The following is a 17,370-nucleotide window of genomic DNA, read 5'->3' on the forward strand; positions in this document are numbered from 1 at the left end:
GGGGCTAGATTTGGTTCTGCTTTAAAATATGCCTGAGACTCTTGCTCACATACACTCCTTCATGGGCAAGTATTTTGCATTCACGATCTTACTTCTCTCTTCTAGGGGAGGCGGAAGCGATGCTATTGATTAAAAGCCTGGCTGACTGGTGTTTTCCCATATGAAGTCCAAATCCTGAACCATCTCCTGTGGATCTATAGCTCACCCCAGTCTTCAAGGCTCCATTCTTAATTTCTCTAGCTTCAGAGCTCGGCATGATGACCTGGGGCTTGGTTAACAGGAAGCATTTGATAACTTTCACTGGTCAATGGCAACATGCTCAGATGTCCTGTGAATTCTCAGGCCAACACCATGGATGATCTATATTCATTTGCTGCAGCTGGTTCTGATGCCCACTTTGGGACTTGGGAACTTGAATCACATGAGGGAAAGAGTTTGAACCAATGTATCCCCCAGACTTAGACTCTCAGAGGCTGTCCTGGAGGTTGAAGAAACTGACACCTCATGGTTCTTGAGAATCAAGAGTGAATCAAGGTAGACCAAATGAGATGAGAAAGTTGACTTGTCCTTGGTTTTGTTACAAGTAAAGAGAAGAGCAGAGTGTGTAGATAAGATGTTCAACCTATGATTGGAGAGGAAAGTGTGGACTTTCTTGGGCTGAAATATTTTGACCAACATCTAGAATATCCCCTAGGCATTTGGGGCCAGGTATGGTGTCACATGCCTGTAATCCCAGTGGCTTGGGAGGCCAAGGCAGGATCACAAGTTCAAAACCAGCATCAGCAACTTAGCAAGATCCTAAGAAACTTAGAGAAACCCTTGTTTCTAAATTAAAAAAATATATATATTATATATATTATATGAGCTTGGGAATGTGGCTTAGGCATCCCTGGGTTCAATCCCAGGTACCAAAAAAAAAAAAAAAGTCAATTGGGATATAGACATTAGGGTGATTAGATTTAGTAAAGGAAGGATGGATAGTTGTGAGGAAGAGAGTAGTTTATGAACTAGTCAACTGATGGTTGATGACTGTTGTGTGTTTTTTCCTTTTTTAATTTGAAAGAATGAAGTGTTACAATAGTAATGTTCAGTTAGCATTTGGGAAACTTTCCCAAAGTGTGAATTTAGAGTGTCCTATCAATTAAATCAAATGAATAAATAGGCCCTCTCCATCTCCCCTTTCTTCCAGCACTTTGGAATACAATCTGATCAAAGAAGACTCAGCAAATTTGCTTCCATGCAAGACATCCTTAGTCATTCTGGCTCATTCTCAGAGTCAATCCCAAGGTCATTTCTGAGCCTACCCTTGCACACATCCCAGCTTCTGGTTGGGCCCTAAACTGAATTAACCCACAGGGGTGAGTGCTCTAGACAGGGAGGGGCTATGTAAAGGTCAGAGCACATGAAGCAATTGCATCAACTTTGAAACTCACAGCTGTCAGCAGCATGGTATTCTGTAAACTTTCCTGGACTTCAGATAACTGGGAAACAACGTTTTGATGAATTAAGTAAAAAATGAATCACAAACATGTGGAATACATTTTGTTCATTGCACTCAGGATTTAAAATTTACAAGGAAAAGTATTTGGCCACAATTGCCAAACCCAAGAAGCATTTGAAAGGAAGCCAGCAAAAGATGTTTCATGGAGACCGGCTGGGTTTGCTCAGCTTGGCTCATAAAGAGGGTCCATAAAGAGATCACTCCGTGAAGAGCCCCTATTACAGGCACTTCCCTGGGAACAGCTAAGAGGATTGGGTCGTGTCCTTGCCTACCAGGTCCAAAGGCCAGGAAGATGCCCCTCATGTCCATGAGCTCGTTGTCATATCCATGCCATCCACGCTGCCAGCCTTCCCGCTTGCCTGTACTGTTCATCCAAAACGGAAGCATTTCTCGACTCTGAAATCGAGCAAGGAAATGATGTTACAGTGTGTCACCATGGTTGTGATGAGTGAGCATTGGGTCCAGACTGCCTGGCAGTGCGGACATTCCCTCCTTGGGTCAGCAGCCTCAAGTGCATCATATGCATCACCCTCTGCTCCAGGTAGCTCACACCTTTGGCTGCAGCCTCTTAAACTGCTGAAGAGCTTTAAACTAGGAAGGTATTTTCTTACATGGACCTGAACTGCATCTCGTAATCAGTTTTAGAACTACTAAATCCAGCATGTTAGGGACAGAAGGGAAGTTCAAGTGTGTCTGTGGCATAATAAAATATAGATTTGGTCTTTGTCCCAGGTTCCTGACACAGAGCTCCTAAAACCCTTGGAATTTCCTGAACGATAAGTGTGTTCTTCATCATGAAACCCTTCCTCCTGTATCAGAGTCTATGCTAATAAGGTGAGTCCTGGGGTTGGGGGTTGCTACATCACTTTGGGATGAGGACTGGTCACCAGAGGAATGAACCTTGTGATTAGAAGGTCAGAACTCTCAGCCTTGTGCCCTCTCACTGGGGAGGGAAAAGGTGCTGGACATTGAATTTAATCATGTGATCAACGATCCCATAAAAAACCCCTGGGATTACGTAGTTCAGGCAGCTGCAGGGAATGGCAGCTCTGTGACCGCCACCTTCCATGCTTTGTTATAGGCATCTCCTCCATCTGACTGTTCCTGAGTTGTATCCTTTATAATAAAACTGTAATTACAAGTGTAGCACTTTCCTGAGTCCCATAATTTATTCTAGTGAATTACTGAACCTGATAAGTAGGGTTGCGAGACCCCTCGAATTTGTTTCTTTTTAAACTTTTTTATTGCTGTTTTATTATTGTACATAATAGTGGGATTCGTCTTTACATATTCATGCATGAGCACGTGTAATGGTAGAATGTGGTCACTGTCTCCCCAGTATCTCCCCTTCTCCCCCGACTTCCTCCCTTTGGTCCCTTTCCTCTACTCTACTGGTCTCCCTTCTCTTTTCATGAGCTCTCCCCCACCTTGCCCTCCATCTTCCACAAACGAGAGAAAATATATGCCCTTGGACTTTCCGAGTGTGGTTTGTTTCATTTAACATCGTGCTTTCAGGTTCTATCCATTTTCCTGCAAATGACACAATGTCATTCTTCTTTATGGCTTAATAGAATCCTTGAATTTCTAGCCAAATCAGACTCAAGTGCTGGCAGCCAGGGAGCCAGGACCTGCACACGGTGTCTGAAGTCCTGTGGGACTGAGCCTCTTCTTTGCTGTAACTCTGGGTATTCGTATCAGAACTGAATTGCATGGTAAGATACCCAGGTGAGGTTGAAGCGTTGTTGGAAAGCAGTGTACACGTTGCTAGCAAAGCAACCAAACCCCACAGGGGTTTGCTCGCGACTGTCCCAGTGCCCCTTGCCCCAGGAATATCACCCCATCCTTCTTTCCTTCTGGCTTCACCTCAGGAAGAGCACAGAGCTTCCTCTCCTACACTTATTCAAGCATCTGGAGGTGACGCCCACAGTCCTGTGATGCAGGCCTGTGTCCCTTCCCTCAGCCATTCTTCATTTGGGATGGGTTCCAGAGCCATCACCTCCCTGTCACCTTAAGAACTCAGTTTGTCTTAGACCACAGGTGCTTATTGTGAATCCTGAGGGGCTGCAGCCTGTTGAACACAATCCTAGCCATTTTTTGCAGAGTAACTATTCATTCCTGATTTTCCAATCATCTTCCTCTGAGCAGGGTTTAATATTACGAATATTTCAAATGCAGGAGATTGAATTGGTTGGTTTTGAGGAATAAGTCGAATCAAAACTATGAGACCGCTAGCAATTTCTAGGCTGGCTTACAAGATTAGTAGAGTGTCAGGTATCTAGTGAGCCATTCAGTTCACCTAAAGCCCACCCTCATGTTCACTTAGTTATCACAATCTCTTAGGGTATATGATAGTATTATCCCCATTTGTAGTTGAAAGCACTATGGCACAGAGAGGTTAAGTGACATGCTTAGAGTCTTACTAGCTTAGAGCTAGTAAGAGGTAGTGCTGAGTTCGAACTCAGGTTTGTCTTCCAGTCCTTGTGTGTCTTCTACAATCCAGAGTTTACAGCTAGAGGCCACTGCCCTGCTCTTTTTGGAATTGGACAGTGAGATGAAGTGTCCCCCTGTGCTCTGTGGATTTGTCCACTGGGTGTGACCAGGATTCAAAGTACGAAGATGAGATCTTGGAATTGGATTGGTTGTGGGGGTCAAGACCCGTTTGTTAATCTCCAGTTCTGTGCTCCTGACAAGTGACTTAACTTCCCTGAGCTTCAGTTTCCTTGCTAGATATAGGGATGACAATACCCACTTTATTGGGATTTTGAAGGATTCTGGACATGACCGTGTGCTAAGTTCCTGACACACAGTAGGTGCTCAATAAATGGCAGCAATATGGTCACCAGATGTCATTGGCTGTGGCGAGGAGCTCTGGTTGTGAAAGCTGAACTCTCGCTTGCTTATTTAGCTGTCATATCGCATTGCACACCCATCCGGTCTCACCCCATAAATCGCTCCTGAGCATTTCTGCTTTCCAAATTGCACTATTTCATTGACTCTCCATTTCCTGAATTTTCATCATCCCTCGTCCCTCCTTCTCCAGCTGTAGCTTGTATTTTTCCATGGACATGCTTTATGAACTTACTGCATTTCCAGCTTTTTATACTGCTTCTTGTTCTTTATCTATCTGTGGGAAAGATCACCACACATCCCAATTTAGCTTTGTCAGCTAATTTAATGTGTTGGGTCCCTCCTCACAACCCACCAGGCCAAGGCGGTGACTTGGGAAGCACTAAGTACAACATTTTTGTTATTAATGACCTTACTAATTATGAACCCCATGGTAGGCATATATCCCACAAGACAGGAGCTGGTCCAGGGTATGAGGATTGTTTGCCTGATTAAAAGATTGCAGCCTAGCTGGGTGCTGTGGCGCACTCCTGTAATCCCAGTGGCCTGTGAGGCTGAGGCAGGAGGACTGAGAATTCAAGGACAGCCTCAGCAACTTAGTGAGGTACTGAGCAACTCAGTGAGAACTTGTCTCTCATATATATATATATATGGATTGGCTCAGCTGGCTCAGTGGTTAAGCGCCCCTGGGTTCCATCCCTGGCACCGGAAAAAAAAAAAAAAAAAAAGATTACAGCCTAAAAAATGGCAGTTATTCATTCCACAAATAAATGCAAAGCAATAATTAAAACCTCAGCCCTGAAGGTGATTGTGGATCTGTCTATCAGAGGCAAATCCATAAGATTTTACTAAAGTGACAAATTACCCCAGTAATATGACTTCTCTTCATGATTTAGAAAATAATAATAAACTGGTTACGTGAGAAATAATTATTTCATCTAAGTGGCTGAATGGAGTATATTACATGCGTATGTACATATATGTTACATTATGTTCAAAATAGTGCCCTGATGATTTGCTTCCTTCTCCAAATGGCTTTTGGCATTTTTGTGTCGTTTCCCACGTTATCTTTTCAAGGCATACATATGGTGCCATGCCAGTGAGCAAGTGTGTGTCACACACCTCTCAGCCTCCAGAGTGGGAACCCCTATCCTGGGAGTCCTCAGGCTCCTGATTGGGAGCTGGTCTTGTCTAGACTCTATCAGACCGGTGGACTGCCACCTGGTGCCACCTAGTGACTTCCAGAGGAAGTACCCAGACCATCCAGATCTGGGCAAAGGTGTGTGTGTGTGTGTGTGTGTGTGTGTGTGTGTGTGTGTGTGTAGAGGGGATGTTGGGAGGTGAGTGTAATCAAGTGGGATCACTCAGGCAGCCAGGCCTATGGTCATGGGGACAGCTCATTTTCAGAGTCAGGGAAAACACCTCTCCTCCTAACAGCTTGTCCTGGAAGGAGGTGGTGCCCCACTAATAAACTGGTGGGGGAGGAAGGAATGGTATGTCCCTAGTGCTAAGTGCCTCGAGCAAGGTGGGATGCTCTTCCCAGAAGAAGCCAGTGGTTGCAGGGCTGGTTGATTCCATTCTGCAGACGTGCACTGAGCTCGGGCTCTGTGCCAGGTGCTCTGCTAGGCTGTGTGGGGTGGAGGCAGGCAGGGTGCAAGCAGGAGGGTAGCAACTTTTCACCCCAAGGAGTTCATCACTGGCAAGGAGGGATGGGGCTTGCACTTGGTTTTGATTCCTGAGCCAGCCAGGACAAGACCAGAAATCCGTGTCCTGCGCTAGAAACAACGAGGCAGGTTCAGGGACTCAGGAGGCCTTCAGTGGGGTGGAAGCAGAAGCAGCCCTGTGGGGAGAATCACCCAGTGGGGTGGGGTTCTGCTTATGTGTGTGAGCATGTGAGACTGTGTGTATGTGTTTGTGAGCACATACATGTGTTTCTGTATGTGGGGCGTATGAGTACAAATGTGTCCGAGTGTGTATGTGTATGAGAGTGTATGGATGGGTGTGAACATGAGTGAATGGAACAGGTATTTGTGTGCATGAGTGTGTATGAGTATATGTGAGTGTGTATGTGTGTGTGCATGCATGTATGTGTGCTGAGTCGGGGGGAGGGATGGGAAGGGCCCCAGGAGGAGGACACACATGAGGTGCTCATCAACAGGGTAGGGATATCCTAAGGCTCCATAGTGACAGACCCCTTGGGAGCTCTGTTAGGGGAAGGCCTGTCCCTGAGGAGGGCCTCAGAAGTGAGGGGACCTTGAATAGCTGCACATGGGAAAAGAGGAGCAGACGAAAGCAGACAGCAGTGAGACTTCTGAAGGAAGAGCAACTGGGGGTTTCCTGCTCTCGGTGCCTACCTGAGGATGTGCTCATCCAGGAGGGTGACCAGCTGTCCCAGTTTGCACTGAGGGGCTTCAGGGATACAAGACCTTCACTTTTAAAAGCTGGGACAGACCCAGGCAAGCCAGAACAAGCTCATGACTCTGCATGAAGCCTCTCTTAGGAATTTAAAAAGAGTCCTCACCCAGTTGATCTGTTCAGCACTCCTCTGTGCCTCTCAGGATCCCTCCCCACACATGGTGTGGCAATGCCAGGACCCTCCTCGGCGAGTCACTCAACTCCTTAATCTTTTTGAATGGGAAGGAACCAGAAATAGAAAGCTACCATGAGAAGACCTGGTGAGAGATGGTGCCTTCGCTCCATTATCCGAGCACCATGATAAAGCCTATCATAAGCTTGCTTTAATTTGGAATGGGAGGGGGATAATTACTAGATACGAGTTATGGTTTCTCTACTAGCTCTTTGTTTCAATTATCTTTAGTGTTAAAGGAAAACAAGTAGGTGAAGGAAAGGAGGAGGAACCCAGAACACCAGAGCAGCTCCCTGAGACTGAACTAAAACACCAGTTCAGCAGCAGCCATTGAGGCAGAAGACTGGAGAATGCTGACTGGCAACTTGGAGAGCCATCAACCAGGTGAAAACCAAAAATATTAGTCTCTAGCATAGAAAGAGATTAATAAAAAGACTAGATGTCGTCAGCGATGGGCGGGCAGTGGCTCAGCGGGAGAGGGGAAGCTCCCTTCCAACAAGTCGAAAGAAATTCTCCCACCAAGTTTAAGATAAACAGATGCTGCTGTCCAACAAATTTGCAATCTGAGCAGAAAATAAACTCAGACATGGCAATCTGAGCCAGAGCTGGGGGTGGGGCGGGCAGTGAAAGTGGGGGAAGCCCTGACAGCTTAAAAAGACTCTTTGTTTGAACTTCCCGAGTGGGAACCTAGAAAACCCCGCCGTTTTCCTTTGTTTTTCATATTTTACTTTTCCTAATTTTTAAATTTTTCTTTCTCTCTTCTTGGTATGGTTTGCCTCTTGAATACCCGAGACCAAACAGCCACGTGGGCTTTACTGGATGAGGGGAGACCCACGCTGCGCATCAGTGTAGTTATAGGGGTGAGGCTGTAACACAGACGGGGGAGAAGCCCAGGTTGGTCGGTCACCCGAGTCATGGCTGCAGATCTAGCAGTCTACAGAGCAGAGGAGAGCAAAGTGTGCTTTCATTTCAAATTGGCAGTTTGGTCTCTGGGATTAAGAACATGACTGACAGGAGGTAGAACTGGGATGGATCAGGGTCAGGGGAAAAGTCGGATCCTACATCCTCCCACGAGCCCCAGACCACCTCTCCTCCCCTGGAAAGGATTGGAAGATGTGATGCATCCTGCATACCTCCCCGCTGGCACACAGACTGAGGAATGTGGGATGTGACACAATCCAGGTCAATCTGGTGGCACAGGCAGGAGGGCCGCCCAGCAGACTTGCGTTCCACCCCTAGTCACAATAACGAAGCCATTCTGCAGGTGACGTCTGCACTGAGCTAGACCACAGCCCAGTCACAGAGGCAAGGAAGCAGTGAGCTCCCCAGGCAGATGCCCCTAACAAGTTCTGCTGATCAGGGTCAGAGCTGAGAACAAGCACACAGCACAGTATTTGTGTCACATGAACCTCCTAATAGTTGGGAGATTCTAAAATTGAAACACCAGAAAGCAAGGTGACCATTTCAAAAACCTACCAAGAAGAAAGCTGAATCTGTGTGACAGTCATTGCTTTAGCTGTCTGATATAAACTGATTCCCAAAGTCCCTCCAAATTTTGAGTTTTGCCAGAGTTCTCTAATTTTACGAATTTTGTCAATTAATCAGAACCCTTCTCGAGATCTCTTTTCCTGTTCCCCTCTCTTTCATCTTTTCTTTTCTTCATTTTATCTCCTGTCTCCCTTTCCTCTCTTGCCCTTTCGTTTTTCCTCTCTCTCTTTTTAAAATATATTTATTTTTATTTTTTTAAAAATGTTTAAAAACTTGATTCTAATTGGTTATACATGACAGCAGAAAGCATTTTGACACATTGTACACAAACAGAGCATAACTTCTCATTCCTCTGGCTGTGCATGGTGCTGAGACACACCAGTAGTGTGTAATCATACATGTATGTAGGGTAATAATGTCTATTTTAACTGGTTTTCTTTGTTTTTAAATATTTTCTACCAATTTAATTTAGTTGACTATCATTAATACTTAAACTTTTCAGCCTATTCTATACTATTTCTCACCTGCTTTTCTCTTTAGTTAAAAAAGTTGTAAAAATCATCAGTGGTAACTTTTACAGCATATGTTGATATATGGTGTGCTCTTAAACGACCAGTGTTACTGGCAGTTACTCTCTTTTCAAATTGGTACTGGTGCTTGAACTTGACACTGATTATGCTGTCGTATGTGTTGAAACTAAGATATTCCCCCAACCCAGCATTTATTATAAGGCAAGAGCTACTCATCAGAGGACCCCACCATGTGAAAGAGGAAGAGGTAGCCATCTCAATAGATGCATAAAATAGGGTCTCGGCAACCATGAGGAAACAAGCGAAGAATACACTTTCATATGCTTATAACCCCAGTAACCCAACACACAGATATTGAAGTAGATGAAATCCCAAAGAATTTTCAATGTTGATTGTAAAAATGATCAATGAAAGATTTTGTAGCATTGCTGTTTTAAATTAACCTCCAGCGGGGCTTCCTGTTGTGGGAACTTTTGGAGTCCCTTGGCAGTAATGGTGATGAACCTTAGTGCCGCATGCCACTACCAAAAGATGTCCCGCTAACAGTGTTCGGGTCTCTGTCTTTCTAAAACTGAATTTAATTGCTCAGCCGCAGGCCCCTGGATTGACCCTGGAGATCCTCTTACCACAAACAGCTTGATCCTTGACATGGAAAATATCAGACAGCAAAATCAGAGGGGACCAAAAGCAGTAGAAGTCGTTAGAGTAGAGCAAAGTACTGGAGGAAAGCAGTAAGTGGATGTGGGGGTTCTTTCTTCTTTTCTTTTTTTCCAGGATGCATTTATTGAAGTGTGCCAAGGGGGAGAAGGGCACGCATGAGCTCCCAGACAGCTTTCGCAGGTGACCCTAATCACCACCAGAGAGCAAGCTGCCTCCAGCTCTCGCCATCTGACGTCCTGACACTCAGTTAGTTGGGCCTGGACAATACCACTCTGACTGCCACTAAAGCTTAGAGGCCATGTTTTCCAGATTGTCTTGATTTCCCCAAATATTTTGGGCTCAGGCCTAACTGCAATTCAACCACAGGCTTTAGAATTGAGCCTGGCATTTCATATCCTTTGCCAGTTTTCAAAATAAATCTTTCCTCCAGAGAAATTTATTGGCCTCCTGTAGAAGCTGGGGCCTCAACTTGCTGCATTTCTTTTAACCGGGATAGGAATCCAGAAGATCAACAGCGAAGCACCCTGTTTCACGATCTCCCACCAGGCTTTGGTCCCATCTTATGTTTATGAGCTCAGTTGCATGAGATGGACACTACCCAGGAGAGGTCACACAAGAATTAGCCCTTGGGGAAGGTACTGGGGAATGAGGTTGATCAAATGTGTTATATGCATGTACAAATATGGCATAATAAATCCTACTATTGTGTATAATTCTAATGTGCCAATTAAAAAAAAAAAAGGATCAGCTCTTGAAATCTGCTAGAGAACTGAGGAGAGCTGATGTGTCCTGCTCTTAGGCTGCAGCATCAGGTCATCTGAAGCTAGAAGAATTGCCACTGGTGGTTTCAACACCTTTTCCCAGTTGAAATCTCTTCCAGGGTTACTAATAACTAAAGTTGAAGGCTTGGCTTAGCTTTCTTCTCTTTATACTTGGTAACTGATTTATAAACCTACGAAGTGAACAACCTATCAATAAGTAACTCAAAATTAACTGTCTTGATATTCATTAATGTGTTCAATCTGCCAACGTATACAGAGACTCTACCATACATGAGATTCCATGAGGAGAAGTCAAGCTCAAGATGCAAGGATATGTCCTCGAGGAACTTCTACCCCATAAGGGGAGAGTCTAGCACCAGGTAGAACAATTCAGAGTTGTAGGAAAATTCCAAGATAGACGGCATTAGGGACTCATTGGACATTTGGAGGAAGAGATGGTATCTGAGTTGGGCCTTGAAGGACAGGTCAGAGCTAGGGAGAGGGCATCCCAGGGTTGCTATTGACTACTTGTTGGGCTGACTGAATAGTCCAAGGTGAGTGGCAGAGCAGAATCACCCTTCTTGACCATTCGACTCTCAACACTTAAGTCTTGCCTGGGAAAAATTATTTTCACAAACGTGAGAATGTTGATTCAACTGTGTGCAAATTACCCATGCTGGTGATAAGAAAGGAGAAGCCTAGGACCAGGAAGATAAAGAGGAAGCAAAGTGAGCTGTCAAACAACTCCATGTTTTTATTTATTTATTTTTTTAAGTGACAGCTCTTGAAGTATCCATTGGAAGAGATGAACTTGGTCACATTTCTGTTTGACTCCCTGAGAGTCTGCCAAACTTAAATCGGTGGCAGAAAGTTGGTGTTTGTATGGGATTGGTCCTTTTACCAAAGAAGCCAATTCTTACATGTTTATGGGATGGCAACTGCAGGAGGAAAGAAAGAGGCGGGGATGGAATCGGCTCCCACCCAGCATCAATTTGTCCTGACTCAGCTGTTTTCTGAATCATGTTGAAAACAGATTCTGCCCTCCAAGCTCAGACCTAGTGAGACTGCTTGCAGGACTGAGAATGTCTCCCTCCTGCAAATGTAAAGAAGAATCCAGAACAAGAGCATCATCAAGTGCATTGTGAACCGCGGTGCAGGTTGCAGAGCAAAACACAACATTTTGTACAATTTAGGGAGAAATTTTGCAAATAGGAATATGAGCAACTAGTAGTCCTGGCACACAGCAAGACACAGAATAGAGTTTTCAATTCACTGTAGTGGACAGTGCATAATAAACAATAGAACTGTATAGAAGCAAAGTCCAAGCCATGGCACTTGGCTGTTTTTTTGTTTTTTGGTACTAGGAATTGAACTCAGGCATGCTTAACTACTGAGCCACCTACCCAGCCTTTTTAATATTTTATTTAAAGACAGGGTCTCACTAAATTGCTTAGGGCCTTGCTAAATTGCTGAGACTGGTTTTGAACTCACAATCCTCCTGCCTCAGCCTCCCCAGCTGCTGGGATGACAGGTGTGTACCACTGCATCCAGCTGGGTATTTGCTTTTAAGAATTTTCAGAAAACAAATGAATATGTCCCCAATGTCATATTAAAATAGAATCAGAAATTGTAATCTTTGCATAAGATGTCTTAAAAATATAAAGGCATACATTTCAGAAGAGAAGTAAATGATTAAGACTTCAGTCTAGGAAACGAACATACAAAAAGGAATGACCAAAGGAGTCCTGCATTTCCCTTAGGACTCAGGGGCAATCATGGTTTTGCAGAGAAACATCTGTGTTCACGTTACAAACATTGTAAGTTAACGTTAATGGCATTGGTTGTACTTTCCTCTTTGCTGCTAGGAAGCACTGAGCCCTGTTTGCATCCCATTTTATGTTATGTTGTGATATATTATTTTCATAACTAGTAATATTCACAATGCAGAGTCACTGAGAGAATAATAGCAAGTAGCCAGGAGGGGGTATGACGTGGCTCAGTGGTAAAGTACTTTCCTGGGGCACGCACAAGGCCCTGGCTTCAATTCCTAGCACCTCAAAAAAAAAAAAAAAAAAAAAAAAAAAAGGTTAAACAGCAACAAGGAGTTACTGAATTCAATATAGCAATTATCACAAGCCAGGAGCAGTGGCACATGCCTGTAATCCAAGCGGAAGTCTGGGGCAGGAGGATCACGAGTTCAAAGTCAACCTCAGCAACTTAGTGAGGCAGTAAGCAACCTAGTGAGACCCTGTTTCAAAATAAAAAATAAAATGGGCTGGGGATGTGGTTCAGTGGTTAATCACCCCTGGGTTCAATCCTTGGTACTGAAAAAGGAGAAGATCATGATCATCATTCTTGTTATTACTGGCCACAGTTTAAAACAAAAAAAAAAATTCCGTGATCTATATTATTACCTGCAAAATGTAAAATAGCATCATGTGCAGGTCACTGAAACTTCGCAGGCAGGGCCATCTGAAGAGTCTACTGACCCAGGCACACAGGTACTCATCATTGCCAATTAAAAGTGTGTGCGTACCATGGAGAGTTTCTGTATGAGTGAGTTGACAATAATCTCTGAGTGAATCTTATTTTTTCATAGCCTACTTATCTTCTGATTTCTTTTTCTTTTTAACTTTCTATTTCACTTATCTTTGCAATTACCTCCAATCTCCCTTTCGAAATAATGATCTTTTAAAAGCTGCTCGGGTCATTGCCAGAGGTTCCTGTCTGTGCTGTGAGGTTTCCCCTTCTTAAGCCACGCAGTGGAACACTGGGGACTCCCTGCTGACTAACTTAGTTTTTGTTTACTCAAATGAATATACGTGTGTGTGCAATACACACAAAAGTAATATGTAATATGTGAAATGACCACATGGCCTCACTCCCAGAGGATGCTAATCTACATTTCCTGCAGGGAGCAAACTCTCAGCAGGATATGGGATGAGAGTCCCTGCAAGCGGAGCTTCCTGAGAGGCTGTGGCCAGCTCACTTTCTCCTTGCTGTTCTCTCACCTCTTTGCTCTTCTTTGTTCTGGGGGCCCTGGCTGCCTAATTTCCAGCCTCTGCATCTCTCTTATCGAGCCAGTGTGACCACCTGGTCTGCAATACAGCACAGTCCCAGATCTCAACCAAAGCTGGCCCAAGGCAGATATTTCCTAACTACACTGTCAACTGATTAATAAGATCGAAAGGGAAGTCGCTGTGGTTTCTGAACAGGAGATTCACAGCGCAGTTAAAGAAATTTAAGCATTAGAGTCCTTCGGTGTGTGAGCTTCTTCTAAGTCCCTGTACGTAATTTTGTCTTTGTAACTATGTATACTTTTTCTTTTTTCTTATAATGAGTTCATTTTAGCTATACATAATATATTCTTTTCTTAAAGAGCATGTGCTCCTCATACAAATTCCAAATTTTTCAAAGACCCACAAAACCTGCTTCTACTGCTGGTTCTGGAGTATATATTTTGCTCCCTGATAAAAGTAGGAGACATGCAAAGAGAAGCTACACCCTTTCTTTTCTGCTGTGCAGTGTTCTGAGGGAGTGTGATGTTTGGAGCTGCAGCAGCCTTTTTGTGACCTTGAAAGGAAAATCGGAAGAACTGCCATAGATTTGACTTAGGGACCGAATCGCACAACTCTGGAAAGGCCTACCTCCAGACTTTTGGTTAAGCGAAAGAGTAAATCTTTGTTACTCAAGTAATTATTCAAATGGCCTATGACTTATAACCAAGAGCATCTTAACTGAAATTCCTGGGTTTCCCATCGTGGTGTTTTAGTCCCTCATTGGAAAGAGCTACATCTTCTTGCTGGATGCACTGCTGCTGACACGCCATGTTTAGTCTCTAAAGCGAACCTTTGCCAACCTGGAAGGAGTCTCCCTTTCTCCCATGACCAGGTCACTGGAACTTCCAGTCCTAGCTAGAGCAGCCCACCAACCCTTCTCCACTGCTACTAGAGGGATACAGAGCCGTTTCCATGGAAGTGGAAGTGCGCTTCGCTGGCCGTCCAGCATCTCCATGGCAACCTCTGGGTTTGCACTCCCCTACCAAATCCTATTTTCTACAAAACTACCCCAAATCCCCTGCTTTCTTCCAGTCTCCCTCTCTACCATAAACTTTCAGGGCGTTTGATTTCAGCAAAAAGGAGAAAGTAAACAATAGAATCACATAGTCAGGCTAAGACATGAGTGGAAGCAAACTGTGGATTGATCCTCGTAGTTTATTTACTTTTAAAATTCAAAGCAACTCCTCTGGAATTTTATGAAATAAAAGAAGTTGCAAAAGTCAGCTCTGTTCCTTGTTTACCCATCAAGTCAGACCGGCATCTACCCAGGTGGCCCGCTGCACGCGTTTGATGCAAAGTTCTAGAAACCACCATACAGGACAATGCTGGAGTCTCAGGTGAACTTCTAAGTGTGACGAAGTGAAGGGAACCTCTTTGGTTCCTCGGGAGACAGTGTCACTGGGCACAGGAACCCTTTTGGAGACCTTCTAAATCACCTGGCATAGGAAGGGACACTCTGGGGCACTGTTGGCCTCTGCACTGTGGGGCCAAAGTTTCTAACCAGATCTGCTTGTTCTCAGTTCCTCCATGACTGTGGGCTCCTCTTTGGCTGCTGGCACACAAGACCTGAATAACTGAAGTTCATGTCCCAGATCCCCCATTTCTCCACGCTCAGGTCTCTGGACTCCAACTCACTCACCCAGTCAGTCTTTCTGCTGCTCATCCCCTGCTCGGTCTCCTCCCTGCTGGCTTATTTACAGTCTCAGGTCTCATCATCATGGGTCACAATAAGCTCTCACGTGTGACTTTTTCACATTGTAGACTGATCTAAATGCAACCCGGCTTCAAATTCATATCTAAAATAACCCACGTCCTTTGCAGGAACGGATCCTAAGCATGGCGTGAGGTCAGGTCCCCGCAGCATAAGCTGACAGGAGACCCCGGTGAGCTTGGAGCCAGGCAGGCTGGGAAGAGGCTGTTGGAGTCACTCAGGCACCAAGCAGTTAGGTTTGGAGCCCAAAACACAAGATCACCTCTGTAAAATCAAGCTGGCATCTGGGGGACCTGGATCTGCACAGTCTTGTCTGCCAAGCATTTCTCCGAATGGTGAAAGCAACGAGCTTCTCCCGCTTTCCCCTGCCCCAAAGCGATTGCTTTGGTTCACAGTAATTGTTCCGCTTTAAACAGAACAGGTCACGTTGTAAGCTGCATAATTGAGTTAAGGCCTGTTTGTTAAAACCCAGCGAGGCTGGAGCCACGAAGTCTAAACCGTGACCCTGGGTTCACGTCTGCAGTTTGTGTCTACAGTCACCTGATCAAGCCTTTGATTCCCTGAAGAAGGAAACCATGCGAGGAACGATACCTAGGTGAAGACATCTCTTGTGTGTCGTAGCTGAATGGCTGTTGTGTATCTCTGGACTGTTGATAGAATTTGTAGAATGAACAAAGTGTTGTGTGTTTTATAATTACCTCTGCTATGAACCACCCTTCATCGGCCACTAGAGTCAAAGGAGAGACAAATTTCCCTTTCTTGTAATAGAACCTGCTTGGTATGGCTTCTTTCTCATACACAGTCATGTGTTCCACTTGGCTCAGTTTGTCATATATCTGCAAAGAAAACAAAGAACAACCAGCTTTGCATTCTCTTTCTGCAATATATTGAATCTGTGGAATGGGGGACTCTTTAAGACCAAACAGAGACATTACCAAACATCTGGTAGATTTGAGTATGTAAAAATGAGAAGCTTTTATATAGTTTCAAAAATAGCCTGACCTTATCTAGTAAGGCTAAAGATTCATGTCCCTTCTCACCTAGGAAGTTCATCTCCAGGAATATAAAATTCCTCATGTGCATGTCCCTGTAAACCTACAGAGGAGCCCAGATGCCCAGCCACAATAGAAGGGATAAGAGAAGACTTCTGAGGTTTGTGATGGAATACTATGCAGCAATGAAGATGAATGGAGTACATCTACAAAGACAAAGAGATCTCAGTTTGAGGAAAATTATGCAGAAAAATACAGACCTGACCATTCTTATCATATAAAGTTCAAGTAACTACAAAAGGAAGCAATATGCATGGCAAAACTAAAAAGAGAATCACAAAAATTATAACTTAAAATTTAGGAAAGCGATTTCTTCTGAGACGACAGAAAAGGTGATGGGTGAAGGACATGAGTGATGTCACAGATAATGCAATGTCCTACTTCTTAAATATTCAATGAATGTAAGGGAACTGTTGCAACATCATCCTTTGATGTTGCACACTTTATAATACTTCTTTTGTATATACTCAACAACTAATGAACACTTAACAAAAATTTATTGGTGTCAAAATTTGTACAATAAAACTAAAAGACAAATGAGAAATTACCCTGCTTGATGTTAAATACCCTAAAGATGTGCTCTTTAAGCTGACCTAGAGAGCATGTCCTACTTATACGTGAATCTTAAAAGTACTAGTAAAATTGTTATTAATAACAGTACTGATTTCATAATGAAGATATAAACTTGGTTCGTCTTTATAATATTTAGCAGCAGCTTAAATGTTTGTGTTTAATTTTAAAATCAACTGGCTGATGTTGACTTGCTGGTCTTTCGCCAAATGGGGCATATATTCCTGTGCATTGCTGAATATAAAATTGAGTTTATCAACTCAAATGTGAAAAAGAATCACTCTTTCGGCAGTATAGTAGGGAGTTTCTGATGAGCCCTCAAGTTAAGCTATACTACTTAAGAAAATGCAGAGTTCTTCAGGCAAGTAGGGAGCACGTGCAGAAGGATTTGGGGTAAGTGAAAACCCTGGAGGCACACAGAGGTCCTGCAAATTCTTGCGCCCATCACCTGACAAACCGTCACCCAACCACAAACCCCACTTTTGAGCAATCTATGAACTGCTAGAGGCTGCTTGCAGGGCTGAAGATCACTTGTCTTCAAAATCACGTTGGGAAGAGTTCTTCCCAACCTGTGGGCTGCTGGTACCAAGCATTCTGGAGACGA

General features: G+C 44.1%; 1 protein-coding gene across 1 annotated transcript in view; it reads right to left on the reverse strand.

The window, feature by feature from the left end:
* Nucleotides 1-17,370, reverse strand: part of ENPP6 (ectonucleotide pyrophosphatase/phosphodiesterase 6) — a 112,205-nt gene that overhangs the window by 5,900 nt on the left and 88,935 nt on the right. The window contains exons 6-7 of the mRNA XM_079141860.1: nucleotides 15,843-15,980; nucleotides 1,774-1,897 (exon numbers count right to left, since the gene is read on the reverse strand). Coding sequence (XP_078997986.1) covers nucleotides 1,774-1,897; nucleotides 15,843-15,980 — 262 coding nt within the window. The remainder of the gene's footprint in view (nucleotides 1-1,773; nucleotides 1,898-15,842; nucleotides 15,981-17,370) is intronic.

The sequence above is a fragment of the Sciurus vulgaris genome (assembly GCF_902686455.1).
Source record: "Sciurus vulgaris genome assembly, chromosome: 5".
Lineage (NCBI taxonomy): Eukaryota > Metazoa > Chordata > Mammalia > Rodentia > Sciuridae > Sciurus > Sciurus vulgaris.